Here is a 27505-nt window from a genome sequence, read left to right on the forward strand (position 1 = left end):
GATGTTTCTAGGCGAGGTGATAACATAAGGAACACAACTGTTTGGATTTATATATCATGAAGCAGTCTATTCTAGAAGAATCAAGCTATTCTGATAAACCACTGGCTTCTCCCTATTCCAATCTCATTTAGCGCTTTATGGGTCTCTTTTTGGTTTCTTAATAATTTATTGTTTTGATTGCTTTATATCTGAGTATTCTATATCCCCAGTGATATCTCAAGATACTTGTTGGAGAGTCATATATCTGCTTCTATGCGTTCAACCTGGGCTAATAGCGTAGTAGATATTCAATGGATATATATTGTAATTGAAATGGATCAACTGAGTTCACAAGAGGTTGAGCTCACCACTGTTAAGGATGCCCCTCTATCCACAACACAGCACCCAGCGTGGTAGAGATTACATAATGCATGGGAATGAGACAAAACATTAGTGAAAGCATTTAGTTAAAATACCTTACAGCTGAATACACACAAACACACATACGCACATAGAAAAAGAACCATCATTTGTGAACTTTTCCTCCTTATTTTAAAACAGATTAAACTTCTAAAATACAGGACTGAAATGTAGGTAGTCAATTAATTGCATATTTCCATGATTTTTCACTTTAAAGCAGGTGTTTTGAAATGACCAAGAGTTAATCTAATTTCACTGTCTTGTAGCCATATCACATCTGTCCTACAGTCAATCAACATTCCATTATAATGATGGTGCTTGCTGATTACGTACTTCTCTAAGCTGTTCCAGAAACCACTCTCCTGACAGAAGCCACCATATCCTGTAGGTCTGCTCCCCGAAGAGCACTGGACATTCAAACGGTGTGAGGTGCTGGCCTACCCCAAATGCTTCAGAGCCTGTCTGTAACTTTGACGGATTATTTGAGAATATTTTTCCCACCTTGCCCAAATCAGTTTGGTTGTTCTGTGTAAATATAATTCCAATCCTATTGTTATAAGGTGTTACAGTGAGTGTTTAAAAGCAGGAGAATTCTTGTTAAAAACCATCATGTTACTTGGTTACTGAACTTAGGAAAATTGCCTTGAATCCTATTTTGATGGTTTCAGTAACATTGATTATGGGTAAAAAAATAAATACTGCAGATAGACTTAGGCTTTCATCCTGTTAAACCAACTAGGAGTTTACTAATGAAATAATACCCTTAGAATTTTAAGAAAATAATTTATTGTTAGAGTGAAATAATTATTAGGAAAATCATCTCTTGGAGAACCTAGGCGCAATTTCAATTGTAACTTGAAACTAAGTTCAGTTATAGTTAGCTCTTGTTCTGCCCACAGGACTATACGTATGCCTCTCAGGCTCCTGAAGAGTCTTGAAAACAGCAAATTGAATCGGTTGGTGCATAAATTGATATATCATCACTGTTCTGTATCTTTCGCTAAAGGCCCTACCATTCTTTAAAGTTTTAAAAATGAAGAACTATTGAAAACACAGGAGAACATGAGGAGAGGCCCAGGCCTGCTGAGCTCCTGGCTGTGGTGATAGGGGGTGGGGTGTCCCTTGCCAAGTGAGTTTTTTTTCTGTAGCCCAGTCACTAACTGGAACATTTCACAGCAAAGTTTTATATCCAGGCTTTGAATGAATATGAAATCCCATGTAAAGTATTGTTAAGTATTTAAGAAAGATACGAAAAAGTTTTTAGTATCTTTTGTCTTCTATAATTGCAACTTGAAAAACATATGGCTTATAATATTTCTCCCTGCATGAAATTTTCAGGTTTATGACCTTGACACAACATAAAATCTATGTACCATAACTAAAATTTTGTTTATAACAGTGCTTATTTCAAACTGCATTATGAAATCAATTTTAGAAAAAAATTCCTTTTTTTTTTGCCTAGAGTTATGTAACTTTCAAAATGAAGCCATTATCTATACATTATATGAGATTGAAAATCCGTACTTTAAAATTTCAAAGCATTTTAGTCATTTGTGAATCATTTATTAGGGACAGCTTGTCATAAAGACATATTTAAAGGATGTCCTATGTATAGGAAGTATTTCTATATTGCTCTAAGTGGAAAATACATTATTGATATATAAAACCATAAACGAATTCACAAATTTCTATGCTGGAATGGCTCAGGAAAAATAATTCCAAAAAATCAGAGGTCTAAATTTCTGCGTTGTAGACTAAGAGTATCTACATCATTCATCCCTGTAAGACTGCTAGGTTCAAAAGATGTAGCTGTTAATGAGAGAGAAGCAAGAATAAGCATCATGCGGGCAGCAATTGTGTATGTGAGAAACAAGGATACATGAGCTATTCACACAGAACACATTCGTATGAATCTCAGAGGTAAACTGTTATCTACCGGGATTTAATACTGGGTTAAAATTTGTGAAAAATTTTAGACTTTCCCTATAATCTAATCATAATAATATTTTATATATATACTTATCTAAATTTCTGAGACAATTTCTTTTTTTAAAGATTAAAAATATTATCAAGGCAAATCACTATACAACTCATCAACTAGAGCAACACAGTATAAATATAAATGACTCTAAAATGAGTAAGGAGAATATAGTTGATTTTTTCATCTCAAAGTAGGTTTATGAGGATGACTGTAAAGGATTTTCTTGAAGGACAGACTGTATGGAGTTGGTTTAGATATAATTTACACTTATGTGAATAAAAATGCTTGGCAGCAAAATGAGATGGCAGACAAGAAATCAATCAGTCCTTGTGTTTGTCCCATGGAGATCTGTTTAAAAAGTGATGGAGGTGAAAGAAGGAAGAATAATTTGATGCATGACAGAGTGGTGGTTATGGGGGAGCCATCTGTCATGGCAGACCTCTGACCCACAGTTGGGGAAGGTTCCAGAATGGTCAGGGGTGTCACGAGTCAGCCACCTGAGCTCATCTGGGGTGGCAGGGGAAGACTCCCTGAGAGAGCCTGAGGTATGACTGTGGGTCAGGAGGTCAGGAGCAAGGAGAAGGGGTTTATAAAAAGCAGTGTGAGAGGGTCGGCGGTGGGGGGGTTTGTTTGTGCAGGTGTGAAGGCCCCAAATCAGCAGGTGGTGGCGGCGTCAGTGACCTTGGCTGGAGCCACTGTTGGGTAAAGTGGTTGAGTTAAAAAGCACCACAGAAGGAAGGCATGAAGGAGAAGCTTCTGGTGTGGTTTGTGTGTCTGTGAAGCATTTACCTCCAGCACACTGGCAGCTAAGTTCTGGTTTCCAGGCTGAGTTTGAGGGAAGAGTCAAAGAGATATACATTATCCAGTTAATAAAAACATCTCTTTTTGCAATGTGTCAGAGAAGGCTTTATTCAGCTTTATCATCAGCTCTATTTGCAAGACCTTTAAGGAATACATTCAAAGGATTAGGTGTCAGCACACAGTACAGAACAAGCATGGAAATATGAAGAAAATGAATCCGGTGAGTGTTTTTGGAAATAAGACCAGTTTTCACACGGCACTGCATTGTAATGTTGAGTGGGAGCTTTGAGAGTGTTGGCATAATGGAATTTTTCCCTCAGAAGTTTTGTGTTTGGTACCTGTGACAGCAAAATAATACCAGGTTGTCTATTGGTTGGAGAATTCGTTTCCTTTCAGTAGAAAAATCTTATAGCAGATTTATCCTTACTGACTCCCCCACCCTGGAAATTGTCCCCTGAATATAAAACAGGTTGTCTCATCTTTTTTCTGACTTACAGATAAAAAGAATGATGAACCAAAAGTGATTAAGTGGAAAGGGAATTTTGTTTCCTTTCCACTCAGTGAATCTCTTTTTTGATTTCACTCTAAGATACTAAGAGAATTGAACTTTAAAATAACCGAGCAGTGCAAATAGAGCTACCTGTGTGTCAAAATGAAGTGGACACAAAAATCAGCCCCTGATGATGGTTAGAAGGTACCCCAGTTGGTTAGAGCTGCTGTTGGTTTTAAGTCTAGGTAAAGGAGAAAGAAACTGGAGAAACAAAAGGTTTAATACCTCCAAGGCTATATAACTCAAGAGGCTAAACATGGTGGAGGGGTTGTCCGTGAAAGGAAGAGAGTGGATGGCCCATTACAGGTTTTGTAACTATTCCTTCGTACCATTGTGATGTCTATACACACAGTCAACTATGATTATAAGCATCACCCTCATCATGAGTAAAGGAAACTCTGAAGCAAAAATTTTTTTCTCAACTCCTCCCTACCCCCATCAAAAGAGGGTTTTTTTTTTTTTTTTGAGTGTTTGATGTAGTGCAAGTTGTAAGACCGATAGCCAGAACTATTCTAGGGCATTAATACAAGGATGGGGAATGAATTAAAGAAAACTGTAGGTACTTAGAAATCTTGCCTCATAAAGGTTTAAATGGTACTATTTGGTGTTCTTGGCCAGCCATCATTTTAATAACAGTTGATGTCATAGAGGCTATTGATTTCATAAAAAGTCAAAATTAATTCTTTTTCTCAGACTTTTAATTGAATACTTAAAATCAAATATATCTCTTTCTCTTAGTCATAGCTACCTTAAAAAAATCTCATGAAAACTATTGATTCTTCTCTTAGGAAAAATACACAAATTCATGTATACATAAAATTCTGCATAAACTTAAGGGGTTCGTGGATACTGGAAAGCACGTTCTTAATCTAAGGAGTTAAGAAACCCTGGGTAAAAAGACAGATTTCCTTATCCTATTTTTATTTAATAAGATGGTTGTTGTTGTTGAAACACACTTATTAAAAGTGATACTCTTTTACTGTATACAGTTTTAAAATCTCTAGAATTAACTGACAGAAATCTTCAAGTTAGCCAGAACTTAAAATGTTCTAGTAGGAAGGCATCCACATTATTAGTAAATTTTTATAATAAAGTAAAACTGTATTATTATGAAGTAAAACTATAATATTATGAAACTATAATAATTATAATTGAAAATGTTAGAATCTTGCTAGAGGTCCAAATGCAATTCAGTATAAAGCTATCTTGGGTGAGGATAGCGTCCATGGAATTTCTTATAATAATGCAGTTTCACTAAAGAGTTTTCCATATAACATGAGTCTCTTTAGTTTTGCTTATGTAAAGTGGAAATTTTGTTAAGCAATATAAATCATGCCAAAGGATTTGAGTTATATGCTCAAAGACGTTTTTTCCCTTCAAAATTAAAAGGAAAATCTAATGACTAACCCTCAGTGGATTGGCTTCTCTGTATGCATCCTTTTGGAGTTGTTACATGTCAAACACTAAAGCCTATCCTCTAAAACCACCATTGTCATGGGTAATATGATCAATTTGGTTTATAGCATCGTGTGTCGGAATGGTTTTTACCCATTCATTGGTTCTTCCAAAAGAGTGCAGAACTATTTCACTTTTTGAACTTCTCTCACTATCTCCTGATATGTTCACAATTTTGAGTCTTAATATATGTGTGTGTAACAGATGAAATAACACTTGGTGAGTCATACCACACTTAAACTGCTGTAGACGAAACTAAAAAAATCAACTCTATAGGCTACCTACACAAAATCTCCTCGTTAATGAAATTCTCTCTCAGATATAGCAGGAGAGAAAACTACATTATATGTGTTTCTCTGAGGAAAATGTGATGAGTAAGAGCAAGAGCCTGAAAAGGGGAGAGGAAATATGTTACTAATCTGGATTATTTAGAGTAGGGAAAATTAACTTAAAACAAGAGTAGTTTTTTTTTCTCCTACGGAATTTGGTGGCAGACAGATGACTGCAGAAAATCATCTTAGTTGTTTTGTGTCTTCATCTTTCAAGACATGTAAGGTTAAGGTGTTTGACTATAGGCCAAGGCTCACCAACTTTTGTTGGTATACGTTCCTTTTTACTTTCTCCAATTGTTAATCTGTTAGGGAGGGAGGAGCTTGAAACATCAGTTTGTTGCTGCCTGGTTTCTACAAAAGAAAGGGACAGCACTTAAACCCCAAGACACTTAATATTCTAAGAGAGAGCATTCAGTTATTCAGAATAGCATTGAACATCTTGGTCCAAATGAATTCAACCCAGAATGCTAAGAGGAAGCTGTTGATGAAAGAGATCACTAACTCTAGGTTGAGTTCCTTGAGGAATTAAGGAACAAGGAGATGCAGGAAGGATGAGTGTCAACAGTGGAAAGGTGTATTGGTGGGGTGTAGGCCTAGCCAACTCAAATTCCTACCCTGGGCTAGGAATGTACCCAGAATGTGCAGATCGAGCCAGGCATTAGATAAGAAGGAATGGTGGGGCCATGGTGGCATGGAGAAGGCATGTTCCTCCTTAAAGCCACCAAATTAAAAATAAAATGAACTCCGTAGCAAGCAAACAAAATATATCTATAATTGCAAGTCCTCTGTGGTACTCAGATGGAGAATATGATTTTGAATCATGGGAAGGTGTCATATTTTAAGAACGGTGCCAGAAGATGGGGTTCAAGAGTCAAGTTATATCAGAAAACAGGCAATGGAAGCTACTGGTTGACCTGTGGGTCTGGAGTCAGACAGACTGGGGCAGGTCCTGTCACCTCCCTGGGCCTCAGCTTCCTCATGTGTAAAATGTGGACAATAATAAAACCCATCTCCTAAAGCTCATAAAAATTAGGTGTGGAAATGTAAGTACTTAGTCCAGTGTCTGGTGTGTTGTCATAGCTCTCAATAAATGAGTCATTTTTTTTAAAAAAAACTGAAATGCTTGGAAGGCACAGGAATGCTTTGCACAAAGCAAAGAGCAGGGTAGAGAGAACAAAAATATGAAACTGTCATATAGAAAAGGGAGAGAACTTCACCTCTTTTGCTCTGAGGGAAGAATATGCAGAAGTTAGGGCAGATTATGACTCAATATTATAAATACTTTCTCATAATTAGACCCTACAATGGCTTGAGCTTTGCAGAGCTGCCTCTTAAAGTAACTGAGCTCTCCATGCCTAAGTGTATTCAAGAAGTCACGCACATTCATTGGTTTGGAGGTGTTGTGGAGGAGATCCTTGGTGATTTCTAAATTCATATCAGGCTCCAAAATATGCTCTACTGTTCAATCCCTCAAATATTCACATGACATACATTAGTCAGATGAAGCAATTGCCCGAGACCTGATCAACTAATAGCATAACAGACCAACGAAGAAGAAGTTGTGGGACATTGGTTGGCCGACCTGATGGCATACCTGAGTGATCTGGGCTGGTATTGATGGGATTGGTCTAGAAAGCTCACTCTATATTCTACACCTTTCCTATCATTCCACACTGTTGACATTTGTTCATGATTCTGCTTTCTGTAACTTATCCATCTCGATCCCATGGAGCAAAAGAGATGACTTTTCTTCTTCTTCTTCTTCTACATGACAATGAGACAAATTCTCCTCTGAGTCCCCGACATATGTGCTGCAGCAGCTGTGAAAGTAAGGCTTTGGCAAATGATTGATTATGTTATTTCATAATAGAAGGGTCGAGTTTATCTTCCTGAAGCAAAGGGCACAGCGTTCACAAATGCCAGGGAAAATGTTCAGGGTGTCGCTTTTGCTGTCTTTTCAAAGCTTCTGGCTTCAACCTTCACTTATCTGACACTGAAGAACAATGTGACGTTTTTAGCAACAGGATATCTGTTCCCACAGTAACAGAAGGGGAACACACCCCATTTTGTGTTCTCGCTAGTCATAACTTTGTAAGAAGAAAACTGAAACATATAAAGTTTATAAAGCAGTATGTTATCAAATACAGAGAGAATCAAAATGCCTAAAAGTAGGTTGCTGTTTTCTTCTTAAACCCATGGTCAGACTTTAATAAAAACAACAACAAAAAAAAGTAAATGAAACTGGTAGGACGCTGAAGTTTCCTTTTCAGTTCTCAGTGCAGAGAGTTTTTGTTTATAATAGAGCCTATATCGGGCTGATTACAGCTCTCAGTGTTTAATGAGAGGTCTTGCCAAGAATGTGGAATGTAAGTGTTTAAAATGAAAAGGTCACCATTATGAAAGGCCATTACATGGAAAATCAGACTTAAAAATGACATATATCAGAATAGGCAAGATGTGGAAACAACTTGGATCGGTAGGTGAATGGATAAAGAAAATGTGAATGGATAAAGAAAATGAGGTTAAAATGCCCCAGCATACTTCAGCTCTAAATGTGGTTTCTAAATAACAGTGGAATGTTATTCAGTCTTAAGAAAGAAATCTTGTCACGTGGATGATCCTTGAGGACATTATGCTCGGTGAAATAGCCAGTCACAGAAGGACAATTATTGCATGATCCGAATTACACGAGGTATCTAAAATAGTCAAACTCAGAGAAACAGAGAGTAGAATGCTGGTTCCCAGGGGCAGGGGTGGGGTGGAAAGATGGGTTGCTGTTGAACAGGTATAAAATTTCAGTTATGCCAGTTGAATAAGTCCTGGAGATCTGCCCTACAACATTGTGGCTGTAGTTAACGATACCGTATTGTACATTTTAAAATTTGTTAAAAGGGTAGATCTCATGTTAAATATTCTTACTACCAAAAAAAAAAAAAGTCAAAACTACAACAGTGTTAGGCCACCTTTTGAAAAAGTGCTATAAAAGACAACACACTGTCATCTTGGAACAAACTGCAGGTCAGATGAAATAAACTTTAATCCACTCATAAAAAACGTATTGTTGAAAACAATATATTTCCTTTTCCCAATCAGATACAGAGTTTGGAAAAGGGATACTAATTTATTTTTTATTTTTTTAAAGATTTATTTATTTGAGAGAGAGAGAGAGCGTGAGCAGGGGTGGGGGCGGGGGCAGAGGTAGAGGGAGAGAGAATCTCAAGGAGAATCCACACTGAGCGCTGAGTTGATCCGGGGCTCAGTATAAGGAACCTGAGATCATGACCTGAGCCGAAACCAAGAGTAGGACGCTTAACCAACTGAGCCATCCAGGTGCCCCAAAAAAGGATATTATTAAAGAAAAGAACAATGACTACATATTGAGGGATTATTATGTAGCAGGCACTCTGCTGAATTCCTTATATACGGTATCTTACTCAAACCTCACTCCAGTGCTATGACATGAATGCCATTAGTATTCCCATTTTACAGATGAAGGACTGAGACTCAAGGATGTGGAATAAGTGGATGAAAGGGCTTACAATAATCACACCTTGAAAGGCTGACTTTGCAATTGCTCTTCTCCTAGTCTCTCTTAAGCCCGATCTGAGAAAGTCTCTGTCCCCACTACTAAGTCAAGGGTAAGTTAGCAGGGCTCATGGTACACTTGTCCTATCAGCAGTATTTGTGCAGTTAACCGTCCCTTCTCCATACACTTTCCTAGCTGGGCTTTTAGGATACCACATGGTCCTGGATTTCCTCCTTCCTTAGCGTACGCTCCTTTTAGTCTCCTTTGCTGGTTCCTCCTCTTACTATGGCGATGCTCTTGGGCTCAGTTCTCAGGCTTCCTGTTTTCTTTGTACTCACGCCTTGGTGATCTCATTCTGTCTCTTGCCTACAAAAACCATCTATAGGCTGATGGCTTATATCTCCATCCTAGACCCTTCATCTGAATGTCAGACTCCTATATCGGACTTCATACTTGACCTCTCTATGTGGATATCTAATAGACACTTCAAACTAACCATGTCCCAAATGGAACCTCCGATCTTTCTTCAAACCTGCTCTACCCTCAGTTATCCAGTCTCTATAGACAAAGGATGGCAAATTCCGTCCTTCTCAGTTGCAAAGACTCAACAACTTGGAGTCAATCTCAGCTCTTCTCTTTCTCTCATGTCCCACATATAGCCAGTCTGTTAGGAAGTTCTCTTTTCTCCATTTTCAAAATACATCCAGAATCCGATTTCTCACCACCTTCATTGCTTCCACTCTGCTTCGAGCCACCATCATTTGTCACTTAAATGGTTGCAAGAGCCACCTGACTGGCTTGCCTACTCTCCTTCTTGCCCTACTATAGTTTGTTCTCAACTGAGTTGCCAGAGTGATTCAGTTAGATGATGAGTCAAAGAACAATGTGGCAGCTCAGAATCTCCCAATGACTCCCATTTTTATTGAGAATAAGAGTTGAAATCCTGCAATGGCTTGCAGGGCTTGCTGTCATCTGGCCTCTGTGGCCTCTGACTTCACCTCTGCTTACTCCACACCTCATTTTCTCCCTCTTCTTCCACTGGCTTCCTTGCTGGTCCTCGAGCAGCCCCAGCATACTTCAGCTCTAAAGCCTTGACACTAGATGCTCTCTCTTGCAGGAATGGGCTTCCCCCTTCAAAGCTATTTGTCTTCTCAATGAGGATTCTTTGACTATCCTAAGTAACATGAACTCTGCTCCCCAGATCCCTGCTTAACATTGCTTAGTTATTTTCATAATCTCCTTCTGTTGTAGGTAATCTACTTATGTAAGTTTTTATTAATACTTGCCCCTCCCTGGCAAGATTTTAATTATCAATGGTTTCGAATACAGCTCTGTGACTAGAACAGACTTGACTCATAGTAGATGCCCAATAAATAACTGTTGAATGAAAAAAAAAATCTTAATTTGTGGATCATGCTGATTCTCTGGAGATTATGTAATGAAATCAACTATCTCTGGTCAGCATGGATAGCGACAAAACTTCTAAAAAGGAAGTTATCAAACTTAAGTTTTCAAGCATAATAAAACCATTTAGAAGAACCAAACTATGCTAGATGAGTAACCTGAGTTGTTAATGTGGTGGTGTTTGCTCTGACTTCTCCTACCCCTGCTTCCTGGAAGCAGGTGTCCTGGGACACAACTAAGTTTGCTCTCTGACACTGGCAGAACCCTGTCTGTAGTGTCTTGATTTTCCTCCCTACCTCGTGGAATTGTGGAAGTTATTAATAAATGTAAATAAGTTGTAACAGTGCCTGAATATAATAAACTCTTAGTATTTGTTAGTTGCTATTATAATTATTGTTGTCATATTTCATGGGGGCTTTCAAAAGATACTACCTTAATTCGAAGAAATTTCTCTAGTGAATTAATTTTGCATATCACAATTAGCTGATGAAGGAGATATTTTAGTAGAGGTATGAAAACACCCATTTATCTTTTTAATTATCTAAGCTTAAGCTTTCTGCTTTATAGGTGGGGGAAGGGATGGAGTTGAACTGAAATCTGTTTATCCTTAAAGCTTATGCTCTTAAAACTAGGCCATTTTGCAAAAACCAAGAAGAGGAACACATTTCTCTTCTAAATGATGAATAAAGTTCAGCAGAACTACACCATGAGTGAATTTTACATATAGGGAAATAAAAAATTACTTCCTAACTGTCTGGGTATTAAGGATTGATGAAATACTTTCTGCAATAAATTTTAAGAGGTAGAAATTGATCAAGGTTCAGCGAAAATGAATATCGAGCTACAAAGGAATAAATGCTGGTTGAATTAAGATACATGTTTCCTGCCAAAGTGAATTATAACTGTTAATTATTTTAAGAGAATTTGTACATGTAAATAAAGTAAATCTAGGTACTCAGAGGTCTGGCATAAAAATATTACTGTAAAACTTAAAAGTACTTTGAATGCTTAAGTGGTTTTCAGAGTCTTAAGTGATAACCAATTCATCAATGACTTCTAATAAATACTTAGAAGGAAAAAATTTTAGAACATGATTTCTGGATAAAAGATCTGTGTGTGTATATATATATATGTATACACACATTGATATATATTACTATTTTTTACATTAAAACGTACCTAGAAATTTATTGATTAATTTAGTAGGGTTCTAAATAGGAAGATGAGGAAGATGGTTTCTTTCTCCTTTCCCTTCCTGCTTGGAACTACAAAGCATTAGGTTATATAAGAAGGCCAAACCAAAAGAGTTAGGGTCTCTACTGAACACCTATAAGAAGAGATTGGAAAGTGTAATGTACCACCCGGCAGTCTGAGGACTGAGAGGCCGCAGCAACTGCAGATTTTTGTCTCTCTTGCTGAAGAGGTATCTTTGTAGTCTCTGGAGAAAGCTCAGGTAGCTGTTTGTGGCTTTCAGGATCATGTCCTGAAACGGGGTTTATCTGAATGGAAAGAGATGCTGTGTGTATCTCAGGCACTGGGTTAGGAGGTGGTGAGCAAGGCCTTTTGAGAAATGATGGCACTTCCACAGATTGGGAAAACTGTGGAGTATTAGAGTGGACATGACTTCCTAGATCCTGGTTATGGATTAGTTTCAATGTAGAAATTCTTCGAGTCTGAGAATCTTGCATACTATAGTCCTCTTGTAGAAATGGGGTGCTGATATCAGCATTTGGTAGGGGACCAGTGCTGGCAGCTGGTGGTAGTGGGTTAGTGATTTTTTGTGTATATGACACAGTTGTGTTAGATTCTTCTGAATACACAATTGTCTGGTTGGAGTCATCATTAGAATACATAGTTCCCTCAAGAGGTTTTTTGTTAGTAAAGTACTTTGTACAGGAAGGAGTGTGTGTGTTAGTTACTAATTGGTCTAAAATGTCACCCTTTGTGGGATTGGTTATCAAAGAGCTACAAAAGCTCTCTTTTCTGGGTGGTGGAAAGGGTGCCTGGATTGCCAAAAACATCCGAAGAGAGAAATAATGTTGAAGGAAAAACAGAGAGAAAGTCAAAGTTAGTCATTATAGAAACCATTACCCTTAAAGAAAGTAAAGCAATGTCATACCTTCTTATTATTCTACACATTTTGTTGGCTAGATGAAATGATCATTTTTATTCCATTTAGAATGCATTTTAATTTATTATCAATAGTTGCTCTCCGGGAGAAAAGAGTTTTTATAGAGAATACATTATGAAGTTTGTCTCCATCTATATTCTTGAAAATTATGTTAAAATGAACATGTGTTCTCTTGGCATGTTTTTAGACCTTGAGGTATATGCATATTGTTAGACTTTGAGGTATGGGTACTGTATATTTAGTCACATTGTTTTGATAACACTTTTCACGTTTGGGGCACAATTTGACTAATATCTCCAACACAGAGTTCTTTTAGTTAATATAATAAGCAGTTGCATAGCTCATGTTTATTGAATAAATAACATATTGCTGACCTCATAACTTCGAAATCCAAAGCATCAGCTAACAGCTTTTTAAGAATTAAAAAATAATTGTAATCATTATGTTAGAAAGTGATCTACCTTTATGAACTAAATTAAAAATAAAACCCCACAAAGCCTGTTTTGAACTTAAAATGTGTCTTCTATGTTGTAAATACAAGGTTGGCAAGGAATACAAATACAAAAGCAAAACATATTAAAGATAAAACATGTATCTAAATATGCACCTGTTACTAGAGAAGAGGCTCTAAAGCGGTAGTCTGATAACCATGCTTTAACATAACACAGTAGACAAGAGTGTGCAGGATTACCTGAGTTGGTGATTTTTTTTCTTGTAAGTTTGGGCGAACGCTTCTAAAACCTTTTGCTGCAAGAGAGGAATATGTAGCATCTCCATTCAGTGTCTCTTGATTTCGATCATTGTAAGATCTCCAAGCTTTTATTAAGGGAAAACAAATTGGATACAAAAATATCTACATTCACTTTTAACATTTTTTTGGTAAAATTTATTTTTATTTCTAAAATTGAAGATTTCTTTTTAGAAATTAAATTTAGTTTAATAGACATAACTGTATATGCAATTGAAGTTTACTACGAGGTCAACAATGTGACTACAGATATGTTAAGAAAAACTCACAACAAATGTAATGATTATTCAGAATAGCTTTTCTGTACCTGAGTCTGGTGACTGAGAATCACGCCCTAAAAGAAAAAGAAATGTTGAAATTAATACTAGCAAACAAGCAATGAACAATCCAGTATAGATCATTTGGCAAAAAAGCCACATCCACTTTTTTTTTTTTTTTGCAAACATTATCTCATTTCTAAAACTCTAAGTTAGTCAAATCTACTAAATGGGAGGTTTGTGCATTTATTTTTATTTCAATGAGATTTTCATTCATTAATCATAATATGTAATTAACACGTATAATAAACACTGATTTTTTTCCTTCAATAATATTGCAACCATGTAATTCTCTCTTATTATTGCTCAAGCTGCATATATGAATCTTAAAATATCAAATTAAAGGATCAAAAGGTATCTGGTTTGTAAGCAGTGACTGTTTCTTCAAGCATTAAATCAACATCGGATACTTAGCTGTTAGTGCTCTGGTGTTACTAAGCATACTAAACTCCTGTGTTAGATAGTGATCGATTTTTTGTAGTTTGCACTTAATTTTTATACTTTAAGAAAGTGTACTTGTTTCTACCATATTATGTGATATTTTCAAATCATTCTCTACTCTAGACTTTGAGTTTCCTCCTTATTGCCATTTTAAAGTCATTTTGTATTCAAATATGAAAGAGATGTTACAATATATTCCACTGTCTTGCAGTAAGCTGTGGAAAATGAGTTTCAGTATTAAGAAACTGCTTTTATAATGCAGTTGGAAAGTGGCTCAATGACGTATTTACTGTCGGTTTTATTCAAATTATACATTCAAGAATCTTCTGTAACTTATGCACACTTGAGGCAATTGGTTGGTATTGCTTGGTTCTTTTATACCACATGGTCAACTTCACATAGAATCATAAAGCCTGAACTTTAGAAAGGACCTTGGGGGTCATCCAGCCTGATCTTCTATCTAATCCTAGACTCCCCCCACAGGGTCCCTGAGACCATTCTTAAACTGCTGTATTTCAGTGCCTAATAGAACATGAATGTTACATGTAAAAGGGACTCTTCATTTTCTTTCTAATGTTTATGGGATATTTTGAAATCTAAACACATGAATTTGGAGTGATAAAAATGAGTTGAGAAATGAGAGTTTGACTTTTAGATAAAATATTTGATATTCTTTCCAAATCAAAGGAAGAAAAAGAAATGTGAATTAGCACAGAGTACATTACCATGTCTCCAGCTCAGGTGAGTTAGAGAACACTAACAAATCTTTATCCTTTATGATAATAGCTAATATAGTGTGGAATTTATCTCTAATGAATTCAAAATCAGAGTAATAAAATAGGTACCGCAAGTAAAAATAGCTTTCAAGAGTTCTATGTGGAATGCTTACTAGACTCTATTTCTAGGATTTAATGGAAGCAAAAGTGATTGAAATTCACTATCACTTAAATAATAATGAGGACTCTATAAAGAAAATAAACAGGGTAGCAGTACAGAGCAATCATTAGAATTCTGCTTTGGGGCACTCAGGGAGAGAGATGTCATGACCACCCGCATGTCACATACTGTTTGTGGACAAGGAACACGTTTTGGGACTTGAGGGAATGGCAGTGAAAAGGGAAGCAGCATGACTAATTATTATTTATATTATAATTATTTGCTTAAGAATAGGGATTTTATTTCACTCTTAGTTTGATAAAACTGAGCTCATAAAGAAGGGTGTGTGGGTATATGCCGGGGATGGAGATGGCGTAGACATGGTGTAGAGGAGGAAGGTATATTGACTGAGCAGATTTGAAGGACACTTGAAATAAACTCCCTTTAACTGACAGTTTATTCTTCTTACTGGTGACCACACTGGAGATTATGAAACCCACAGTGGGATAAACATTAAGTGTGAGACTCAGAGGACAGTCACTTTGGGCTCCACCAGCGGCTTCTCTCTCCCCCTGTACTGGGCCCAAGGATTTCCAAATGAAACTGTACCTCTGCTACAGGAAATATGGGATATTAATGATGGTAAGCTTTTTAAAACTATACTCAAAATAAAAAAAATAGTAAGGATGAACTCTACTGAGCCCTGCTTAACATGGTAGACACAAGTGTGTAGAATTATGAGCAAGGAGAAGGGAGAAAAACGGCCATGGATTAAAACTTCAGGATGAACCCATATTTTAATGAGTCTTAAGTTAATGATTAAAATCTACTGTTAAGTGGGTGGTCTCTTAAGGATACTCAAGTGTACAACGTTTGTTTCTTTAACATAAAACCAGTTATAGATATTTAATACATCCAGTCCTGATTTGCTATTTTATTATAATCCTTCAGAGGCACTGAAAGATAAACACTATCCCACGTGACTACTATTAACCATAGACTGCTTTTATTTAATTTCTGCGAAGAACGCTTAGGAAGGGAAGACAAGTGTGATTTGGAGCAGGTAACAGAAAGCATCCTGGAACCATGGCAAGTAAAGAGAATATCGGTTAAAAAAAAAAAAAAAGTCTAGCATGTAAATGATTTGGCAGAGTCATGGCAAAAATGGTTTTGTCCAGTAGCTTGTTCACTTCTGAAAATTCTAAGGATCAGAGCCTTTAATTCCTGGCATTCTTTAGTTGATGGTCATTGCTTCTCTGAAAATTTAAGAATGAGTAAATGGGACAAATTTATCATTCCCTGGCTTTCGCATGTGAATATAAATAGGGTCTGTGAGAATTAAGAACTATCAGCACTCTTCACTGGTACAATGAACATCCCCCTTCCAGGCAAAAGGTGGTGGACACCTGTCACAGAAGTTGGCAAGGCATTCCTGGCTCAGTTTGGAGATTGGGCTGGATGCCCTCAAAGGTCCTTTCCGATTTTATGATTCCAACATCACAGTTTTTATGTAGCTGTGTTTGTGGTAACTGTTACATCATAATCTTTACTCTGAGGTTTTATTTAAATTCCTCTTAACTGGTATGCTATATTAGACATTATAAACTATACTTTTCTTGAAAATTATGATGATTTTAATTCTTATAGCTCCTTTCTTTAGAGAGCTCAAATGCTTTCCAAGAATTAATTAAGCATAGTAATTCAAGTCAACTAATTGCATGCCTACTGTATTTCTAAGTACTGTGATAAGATTTTTTATTTCTTTTTTTAATTTACTCTTATTTAATTATGACAAATCCTTCTGAGTCTGGGAAATGATTAAGTTCTCAGAGAGGTAGGAAAATGACAAATGAACTCTTTTTTTTTTAAAGAAAGGAAACTTGAGGTATAAACAGATGAGATTTCCCAAGGGTATGTATAAAACACATGGGTGGTGTTGGCCGGACCCAGTCACCAGAGCATACCAGTGTTATCTTTGACTGCCAAGTGCTTTGGTAAAATGAAATGGTCAACATAGTCATTGCTGTGGTTTTAGCTTGGGTTGAAAACATCACGGTGTGCTATGAATTGTTCACTGGACTTTACCTCTAAAGGGTGGACAAAGACACACTGATTTAAGGGACTAATAATTGATGACTAGCAGTTCATACTGACTTTGTGACCTGAGGGAGGACGGAGGGAAGCTGAGAATCCTTTGTGGAGGTGGTCTTTTACTTATAGGCTGTTTTATTTTAATAATCTAATGTAGTAAATATTTACTAATCCCCCTTTGATTCACAAAAAGACACTCTGTCAAATAAGTTCTTGTGAAGGCTACCGTATAATGAAAGAGGCATAAAGAGGCTGATTTCTTTCTTCAAAATGTAATTAAAGCTTCCTTGAAAAGGGAATATATCTTATGTGTCTAATTAATACAAAAGAGATCCATTTTTCATGTAACAAAAAACAAAGTTCAGGGGACTTCATTCTCTAGAAATCTTAGACCAAGTGATATAAAAGTTTAAATGGTCCAGAGCCATTACATACTTTTACTACTGAAGATTATTTCATTTTCCTAAAGTATTAAATCTTTTGTTATTTTGATTCTGAAGCATTAAAATTTTTCCACTAAGCTGAGTGATATGAAATTGGTATTCTAGTTTTGACTCTCCAGAATGGCAATCTCTATTTCAATCTACTGTTATTTCTTTTGTGGTCACTTGTGTAAATCATAACAATTTGGCATTGTTGAAATCGTGCCACGTTCCCTAGACGGGCCACTCAGATGGTCCACATCTGAATAGCTTGGGACGGAATTTTACTTGGTTGAAATGTCAATGATATTTGTGGTTCGGCATTCCAATTACCTGCTGGCCTTAGAATTCTATTTATTTAATGTGTTTGTTTGTTTATTTTCTTTTTCCCTTCATTACCCTTTCCCTCAGGTATCCACATTTGAGTTTTTCTAACATGTTTCCATGTGCGTACACACACGAACAAACATGTACAAATACGTATGTAGAGATTTTTCTTAACCAAAATGATATTATGCTATATACATTGCAGTGCAGTTTGTGTTTTTTTAAAAATGCACCATATAAAGGAACTTGTACATCAAAATCCATTTAAACTTGTACATCAAAATCCATTTGTGAACTGGACGTGGTGGTGGGTAAGGGTGGGAATTCTACACCTAAAATCGTGTTTTTTTTCCCTCAACATGGCTGGCTAGTTTAGGATCAAAGTGGCTTTAACCAAGGACATCTTCAGTATTAATTAACTACTAAATTTATGTGTGTAAAAGACACTGCTAGGCACAGTGTGAATTAAAATTATTTAAACACTCTCCATCTCTCTCCAACTTCTCCTAAACCCACAAATATTATACATAAAAAACAAGGAACCCTCCACAAACCAACCCACAATCAAACCAACTAACCAACCAGCCAACCAACCAACTAGTCATGAGAGGGTATGGGCCTATTTCAGGGCCTCCAGCCACTGGGGTTGCAGGGTTCACCTTGATCCTTCACAGCAGTAACCCCTCTCGGTGCAGACTGTACCCACAGGCGTAGGTCATAAAGAGACGCACCTCAGTGGATGCCAAAATAGCACACTCCCAATTACTTTCTACAGATACATACATATAGAATCTGTGGGTATGTGCTAATCTTAACTGGACCAAGATGTTTAAAAACTTTACATTAGAAGGGTCTTTGCTGATTGGATTAAAGGAAGCTTTAAGGTCTTTTTCAAAACTAATATTTTATCACATTGCTTGTGACCTTTGGCAAAGAAGTGAATTAATAACAATTCACTTTCCTGCAAATCCCTTTTCCTGCCCCCATGTGTACCCACCCCCCCAACAGTTTTTAGGTTAAAAAAGAACAACTAAAGCCCCTGTTAGTTATCGTAACTAAATATTATATTAATTTAGTTCATGAGAAAAAAAACTTAAATAGTTAATTAACACTTGCAGTTGTTCCTCAGCACATTTTTGGCAGGTGACTGTTGTTTTTAATTAGTTTTTTTGAATTTTTTTTGTTTTTTTAAATAAGATATCAGTTTCCTTTGGCTTTTTATTTTTAGAACAAAAAAAGCCAGAAGGGATAGGAGCTATTCTTGAGACAAGAAAACTAAGAACTTGTAGGGCATTCGAAAGGTATTTACAGCTACTTTCATCATCCAAACAAGATCACTCTGGAAAGAGAGAAAGGTCAGATTAAGTCATTCGATTGAGACATTCTGTGAGTTGGTGATGTTATACCTGCAGCCAATAGGTTTGGAGAACTTTGAACCCTCTTCACAGATGTTAATGTAACAGACATGGTGGCACGTTTGCAAGCACACCCACCGCTATCTGAAAGCAAAAAAATGACACAGCAGAAGCCACAGCAAAGGAGAAAAGCACATGCAGTATCATGCATTCTAAGTGGAATGTGCCAGACATCCATGAGGAGGATGAACAGTCAGGGTTAGTAACCATGGAATATATCTGAAAATTTCACACCCGCCCCAAGCCAAAACAAAGAGAACAGAACAAAAAGAACCCGGGGTCTGTCTTAGAAATAGAAGCCAATGCTTTCGTAAAAACACAGATTTTATACTTAAGATTTTATGGGTTTTCTCTAATGAAAACACAAATATAGAACTCAACTTTGTTTATACCATTTAAATTCAATTCATATTAAATTTATAAGCAGTGTGAGTAGCTTTTAAGGTTAGGGACAACCTGTCTTGACTCAATATTGAGAGCTATGGTATGACCTATTTTGCATCCATCATTTAGGTGTTGCTGTATTTTAACTATTTATGATTCCTAAAGGTAGCTGGACTCACTTCTTGAAGTAAAAGTTGTTAACTGATACAGGCATGGTATATTTGATGTTTAGGGTTCATAAAGAAACACGTATTATTACAGAAATTCTCTGTCTTCTTGTAGTTATTATTGTTATGGAAATAACTGGCTTATTTGGAATCAAAGGCAATATTGATATATACAGTATTGAAATGACCAGTGTTTAAAAAATTATATTGTTTTTATGCTATTGAACAATATGTATATGAGGATCTATACGCTTTTACTTTAAGCAAATCACAATGTGAGATAAAGCAAGTGAAAAGGCATCAGCTATTTTAATGTGATATGAGAATTTAGACTTCTAAAATTAGAAGGTTCATGTGTTATTTATGAACAGATTCCAATTTCATTCCCACATTCCTTTGTATATGGAATGTGCAATAAATAGTTTTGCTCATTCCCCTGGAAGGAAAACAACTGAAATTGAATTCTTTTTGAAAGTTAGAACAAGAAAAACAAATAAAAAACCACCGATATGATAACAATCATTATATATTGCCACATGGTATTCTCATTTTTCCCCTTTTTCTTTATTTCTTAAAGTATCCACTTTGTTTATTGGAAGTGAGGGAATTTAAGAGTGCTTGGAGCTACAATTTGAATTAATTCCTGGTCAAATCACAAGCAGTAAGCTCAGTAGAACTTAAAATTGGTAGAATGATTCTCATATCAAGATATAATTTCTTAAACATATGTTTAAAATAACAATTTCCTAATGCAAACAATAGTTAATACAGAAAAATGATTGGAAATAACAGACGTGAATTCAAATAAATCAAGATCAAACATAGAAAGACACAAATGGTAGAAGCATACAATACTAAAGATATCTTTAAGAGAGGCACGAATAGGATTTTAGCAAACTGCAAAAAAAAAAAAATAGCTACAAGAGGGGAAGTGTTTCAGATAAAATCGAGGTGATGTCAGTGAATACGTGGTCTATAGTAGCCATCAAAGGTCTAAAAGGACTGTGTGGTGAAGGGTGTCGAAAGTGGAAACTGACTGCTAAGAAATTTTATTTTCTAGTTCTTTGAACTCTGAACATCTGAAAACCAGCAGGAATGGGAAAGAAAAATTTCACAATGAGGAGATTCAGAGTCACCGGTTAAACACGTGGTTCCAACACTGTGTGCCGAGGCACCCATCAGGAGGTTCCCAAGGGTTTGGGAGGATATTTAATGTCCTTGAGGAGAATACAGTGATACCTCTCAGACCCTGCATGAACTACTAGCCTGAGCCACTTCCCATTTTCAGCGTAATAGATTGAGCTGTCTTCCTTTACGTGATATCGCATCTCTGAAAAGCTGAGTTTTGGTGATCACTGTGGCAAAGAAAATAATTTTGGACCAGTAGAAGAGAGCGGTGAGGTACGCTCAAATTCCATGATCTGAGAAGTTTTGGTGTGTCCAACAGGCACACATATCCTGTTAGTAAGTAACTATGGTTATAAAGAATAAAATAAAATGATTGTTTTTTTTATTAAAGTATATTATTTTTTTCAAATTGCTTCTCAGTTGGTAGAACATAAGTGCTTATTAAGTTGTCCACACCTACTACTTAATAAATAGAACTGTTAGGTATTTCTTTTGGCTTGATACTGAGATATCTTGGCACCGTAAAACAAGAAAGGGTAGGAACCTCTGTGTTAAACAATTTCTGTAGTCTAAGCAGTTCTAAGACCTACATAAAATGAATGGAGAGTCAGTCTTTATTAACAGTTTAGTACAGAGCTCCCCTTGAAAAGTTGAGACGATTGTGAAATTGTTAGAAGAGAAACATCTATTCTATTCTGTTTCTACTTACTTATGTGTTGATACTGTCTGTTATTCCTTGAAGGTATTTTTTTAAGATCTCAAAATGAGGATACTGTCTTGCACATGCAAGATCATCCTAAAGAATCCTGATGCTGTTCTCACCTTCACACTCATTCATGGCCTGCAAAGTGGCGTACTTTTGCATCCAGCTGTAGGCCTCCTAGGAGCTGTTTCCAACTGCTGGGAAACACTCATGGGTAAATCACACACTATGCATTATTTGATGCCTTTCTCTCCTTCCTTTCTTTTTTTTTTAAATTTTATTTTATTATGTTATGTTAATCACCATACATTACATCATTAGTTTTTGCTGTAGTGTTCCATGATTCATTGTTTGTGCATAACACCTAGTCCTCCATGCAGAACGTGCCCTCTTTAATACCCATCACCAGGCTAACCCATCCCCCCACCCCCCTCCCTTCCAGAACCCTCAGTTTGTTTCTCAGAGTCCATAGTCTCTCATGGTTCATCTCCCCCTCTAACTACCCCCCCCTTCATTTTTCCCTTCCTACTATCTTCTTCTTTTTTAACATACAATGTATTATTTGTTTCAGAGGTATAGGTCTGTGATTCATAAGTCTTACACAATTCACAGCGCTCACCTCCTTCCTTTCTTTAATAACTAAGATTTTCCTTAGAAAATAATGGTCCACAGGTTCTAAGAGTGGAAATATAGCATGTTTTGCATATTTCTATAGATTGTTTAGATACATTTGTATGAAAAATGAATCCCATTTCTTTGGCTCTTTTATAATGTATTCAACTAAAAATGAAAAAGCTAACTTAAAATAATATTTTTTTCAAAAGCTTTAGTGACTGACACATCGACATTGAAATACTAATATATCTTTTTAATGATTGATAGGTAGATAATAAAGACCAATTTTATGTACGGAAATTTAGGAATGAAACTCTACTTCATTTTGTAGATATAGCAACAGTGCTTTCTTCAATTTCCTACAGCAATGTTTATATATATATATTTTTTAAGGTGGTTTGTTTTTATAGCAACATTATAGTATTACTTCGGAATTTTAAACAAAAGTTTCCAGTCACTTCTAATCAACTTGGTATGCATATGTTTGAATATTATATTTTATATGTATATATGTGTATAAAGTCACCCAGATAAGCAAAATAACTATGCAAATTAGCATTCCATATAGAGCTGAGCTCACTCCTTTTAAACGAGAGCATACTTTCGAGAGTTACATTCATGCTGATGGAGCAGTAACTTGGCTCAAGTACCCCAAAGACCTAAGCGAATGTACAAATTTCTCTTTGCCTACTTTGCTTTTAGGACTTGCATTCTATGACAAGGAAGATTAATTATTGAATGCATTGTAATGAATATGGCATATTTAGTATAATCACATATTATCCCCCTGTCATTCACAGCGTTATAATATAAAGGCAAATCAGCACTCCACAAAATGAAGGATACTGGGAAGTTAGCTTCGAGATAAATCTGTGGGAAGATGCCTGAGAACAATCAGTGAATATAAACTTCCTCCTGTGGACATTCTGCTGGAGTGATGTTCACACCGTGACTTCTCCTGTTCAGCTGTGTTCTCTCTATTCTTTTCGCTTTCTTCAATCCCTTTGCCTAATAGTATTTCTGCTTTCATTTCCCGCGTCTACCTGCCACATTTCCAATTGTCCAAATGCCTTTACTTGGTCCATTTCTAGGGTTATCATTTCTCTTGATTTCTAAGCTTTCCTTATATATTTTACTATGTCCAATATCCTCGTCTTGCCTGTTGCTCTCCACATTTATTTATTTTAAAGATTTTATTTATTTATTTGACACAGAGAGAGAGAGCACAAGCAGAGGGAGAGGCAGGCTCCCTGCTGAGGAAGGAGCCCGATGTGGGGCCCGATCCCAGGATCCTGGGATCATGACGTGAGCCGAAGGCAGACGCTTAACCGACTGAGCCACCCAGATGCCCCTGCTCTCCACATTTCTAACTGCATTTTTGGGGCCCAGCTGACCCACGGTTCTCTGACGTCTCTGCTAAGGGGCAGCCACAGAATCATGGACAAAGACAAGTGACCATGTCTCCACACTTGATCTAGGGATTAGATATATTGGTTCTCACCAATGATTGTTAGTCCTCCCTTGGGGCATTTTGCTAACAACAAGAGACAGCAAAAAGGCAAGCAGCTTGATGTGAGAAAATATCTGGGACTACCCTTTCTACTTTGCCATGGAGTAACTGCCTAAAACAACTTTCCAGACATCACCTGTGGATAGGAAAGAGTATTTTTAGAACACAGGTTACAGAATTTCTGTGAGAGAGTTGTTTTACAGAATTACTTGGTAGAGAATATAACAATTACGGGGGGGAAAGCTGAAAATATAAGTTCAAAGATTTCTACTGTGGAAAAAAATTCATATGTACCTAACATGTGTCACAAACACTGTACAATTAATCTGTATGTAATACAGAGTTCAGAGACCTCAATGTTGTTAAAGCTAGTTGGAGATACTGTTCTCATTCTAAAAATATAATGCTTACCCCTTTATGTGTATCGTGTCTAGATTAATTAAGCTGATCTCCTATGAAGTTTGCCACTCTATCTGCTAACACTGTTAACATAACATGTTTATAGAAAGGGAAATTTTAAATATTTTCTGCTAGAGCTATTTGCCTATGAATTTATCCTATTTTAAGTGAGAAATTTCAAATGTATGCATTAAATGACATGCTACCTTATCCTAGAGCTTATAGGAGTTAATTTCAAGATACGGTTATGGAAAAGGGAGTAAGAGTAGATAGCAAAACAGAAAATTCTACATTTGATAGCCATAGGATTGGAGCACACACACACAAAAAAATCAGGTAATGAATTTAGACCACTCAGATCAGCAGAGTACTAAACTTAATGATTTGGGGCCAAGATGATTTTTAAAGACCAAACTAAAGAGTTTAAAACTAACAGAGACAGCATACCTGTATTCATTTTGACCTTGGAGGGTTTGCTATTAAAGTCTTCAGTTTTCCTGTAGAAAAAAAATGATGCATTAATTTGTTCACTGCGTGTGGAACTAAATATCAGGAAAGAGTGTTTTTGTTTTGTTTTTGGTGTACTTGTGCATTAATATCACATTGTCATTGTCTTATTTTAAATCAGGGTTTAATAAGGTGGGCAGAATTTATAATTGTATTCAAGTTAAACTTCAGTCATTATTGGTTCTTGATCATAAACATAAACTTAGGTTTTTGTTTAATGGTGACCATTCACGGATGAAAATCGAGAGGAATTTTGTGAAAAGTTAAATTTCTTTTACATTTATACTAACAGCTTTTGTTTTCTAACCCTGAAGGGGTCACCTGGTTGGTAAGTGTCCTCTTTTGGAAGGTACCCTGGTACTTTGAAGTCATTACCTTATATTATTCAATTTATTACATCATTTAATTTATTTTATTTGAGATCATGACCTTACAGTATTCAATATATTACTAGGTCAATGTATTGAACATATATTTTGAACAAACAGTCAAGGAAGAGGAGATTCACCTATTTTTTTCTTAAGACACAGGAAATAAATAGTTACTACAAAACCGATTTCTGTTTCAGCATTAGATACTGTGTTTTTTCCCAATAAAGTGTTTGATGTATAACAATTGAGATTAATTCATTAGAAATGGTTGGTGGAATGTTGCTTGCTGTAGGAAAAAATTTAAGATATTGTGTATTATTTTCTGATATGTGAGATGACTTAGTTCTTTCCCTGGCATATTGTCTTAGCCTATTTTTAGAGTTTCTCACTTATCCACACACTGAGACCAAAGGGGAAGGACATGCTGTCATAGGAAGAAGCAATTCTTTTAAGATTGAAAGCTCTGAAAGAAATGTTTAACCCCAGCCATTCTGCCTTTGCTCTTGATTAGGACCCGTGGTTAGATGAACATGAACTTCTCTAGTCCCACACTTTCCATTTCCATGTACATTAGCACTCTAACATCTGATAATTTAAAATATATATATATTTTTTAATTTAATTTTTTTTTAAGATTTTATTTATTTATTTGACAGAGAGAGACACAGCGAGAGAAGGAACACAAGCAGGGGGAGTGGGAGAGGGAGAAGTAGACTCCCCGCTGAGCAGGGAGCCCGATGCGAGGCTCGATCCCAGGACCCTGGGATCATGACCTGAGCCAAAGGCAGACGCTTAACGACTGAGCCACCCAGGCGCCCCTCAAGTCAGTGTTTTACTTGGTAAACATGTCTGAGACCATGCATCCCTGGCTGCTAAGCACCATGGCGGACAGGGCTAGAAAGGTAACAGCTTTATTTTGAGCAGGGGGCAAAGACAAGGCAACACTTTACAGCTACATTGTAACTAGATCCTGCATTGATAATTTAAAATATTTATACATTATGATTAAGTGGGGATAAGGTTGAAATGAAAAAAATTTGTCATGATCTGCCAAGAAGGACTTTTGATAAATATATTTCTCTTCAGTCTCTAGAAAAAGCACCAAATGAGCTCCCTGACTTTCTTATCTTTGCCAGGGTTCTTGCCCTCTCTTCCTTTCTGACCATTTCTCCTGTCCTCATGTTGTTGGCTTTATTCATTATCCATCGTTTCCTTTCAATATGGCCATCGAAGTTCACCTCTTATAGAAAGCCTGGTCTTGCTCATCACTACTGTGACATTATAATGATAAAATGTGAACACCCGCTAAGTACAACGATACCTATCTTCTCTCCCAGGGTCTGTGAGAAATGGCAAAATATAATAGCATGGGAAAAAAAAAAAAACCTCTTAAATGACAGGAGACATAATTATGAACCAAAAGGAAAAGGATTTATTTTTAATGACTAGATTAAATTCCTAATACCTTGGTATTCAATCAATACTAAAGCAGCGAAGATAGAGAATGGATAAAATCACAGTAATGATAGTCACTCCAATTTATTTTTTAGAGCTATAAGCTGAAAACAATACAGATGATAGCCTTGTTATGTAGTGTTTTTGTGTCACCTGATTCTGTTGAGTGTCACATTCTTGCCTGAAGCTGCCATCTCTAATACTGAGTTACTAAATGTTATGGTGAATTTTACAGTAAAATTTCACAGGCCAATTGACTTTCCTTTTTTTTTTTTCTTTTTAAAGATTTTATTTACTTGTCAGAGAGAGAGAGAGCACAAGCAGGGGGAGCGACAGGGAGAGGGAGAAGCAGGCTCCCCGCTGAGCAAGGAGCCTGATGCGGGACTCGGTCCCAGGATCCTAGAATCACGAGCCAAAGGCAGAAGCTTAACCAACTGAGCCACCCAGGCATCCCAAAGGCCAATTGACTTTCAAGACTGAACGAGGGAAACTTTATTAGGATGAATTTTATCTCTGATTTTTCAGTGCATACAAGTAAGAGGCACAGGCTTCCCCCCTCCCCCGAATACACAGAAAAATGTGGCAGCTTGTAGAGGAACTCTACTTGGTAGGCTTCACATGGCCTGTATTGAAGATGCCAGTGAAGTCAGGGAAGAAGGCCGTGGTCAGTCCAGGAGCCTTGAGAAAGCTCCATCAAACATATTTATTTTAATCTCTCGGTAGCAAAACTCTTAATATGTTAACCTTAAATGGGTAAAGTAAATGGAAAGGAAAAACCTCAGGGGATGTCTGTGACCAAGTCTGAGGCAACTGCTAAAACAAGAAGGAATAAACAGTCTCCAGAAAATGAGGACTGGAAGAACATTTCCCAAATTCTACGTTAGCACTCCTTTTCAGAACACGGTTTGTTTAAAACTGTCCTCAGTTTTAAAGCTGAATGACAAAGATCGTGTTTGCCTTGGAACAACATGGATTGTTAAAGAAAACATCAAACAGAAGGAAGGTCAACAACGCTTGGAATACAGAACCTGCCAATACAAAATCGTAATG

The 27505-nt window shown here is 36.6% G+C and overlaps 1 protein-coding gene and 1 non-coding gene across 5 annotated transcripts in view; both read right to left on the reverse strand.

Annotated features, from left to right (window-relative positions):
- SORBS2 (sorbin and SH3 domain containing 2) overlaps window positions 1–27505 on the reverse strand; it is a 162607-nt gene that overhangs the window by 69271 nt on the left and 65831 nt on the right. For 2 of the 4 annotated variants that reach the window (XM_081807635.1, XM_081807649.1), the window contains exons 2-6: window positions 24570–24619; window positions 19208–19300; window positions 13635–13661; window positions 13271–13395; window positions 3170–3205 (exon numbers count right to left, since the gene is read on the reverse strand). In XM_081807635.1, the coding sequence (XP_081663761.1) occupies window positions 3170–3205; window positions 13271–13395; window positions 13635–13661; window positions 19208–19300; window positions 24570–24579 (291 nt within the window). In that variant the 5' untranslated portion in view covers window positions 24580–24619. The remainder of the gene's footprint in view (window positions 1–3169; window positions 3206–13270; window positions 13396–13634; window positions 13662–19207; window positions 19301–24569; window positions 24620–27505) is intronic. The other 2 variants (XM_081807642.1, XM_081807656.1) reach the window with 1 other exon arrangement.
- LOC115941521 (small nucleolar RNA SNORA63) lies at window positions 25846–25976 on the reverse strand. Its single transcript, XR_004076262.1, has one exon. It is a non-coding gene; the product is annotated as a small nucleolar RNA SNORA63 (small nucleolar RNA).

This window comes from Leptonychotes weddellii, chromosome 2, assembly GCF_054177405.1.
Source record: "Leptonychotes weddellii isolate Sample4059 chromosome 2, ASM5417740v2, whole genome shotgun sequence".
Lineage (NCBI taxonomy): Eukaryota > Metazoa > Chordata > Mammalia > Carnivora > Phocidae > Leptonychotes > Leptonychotes weddellii.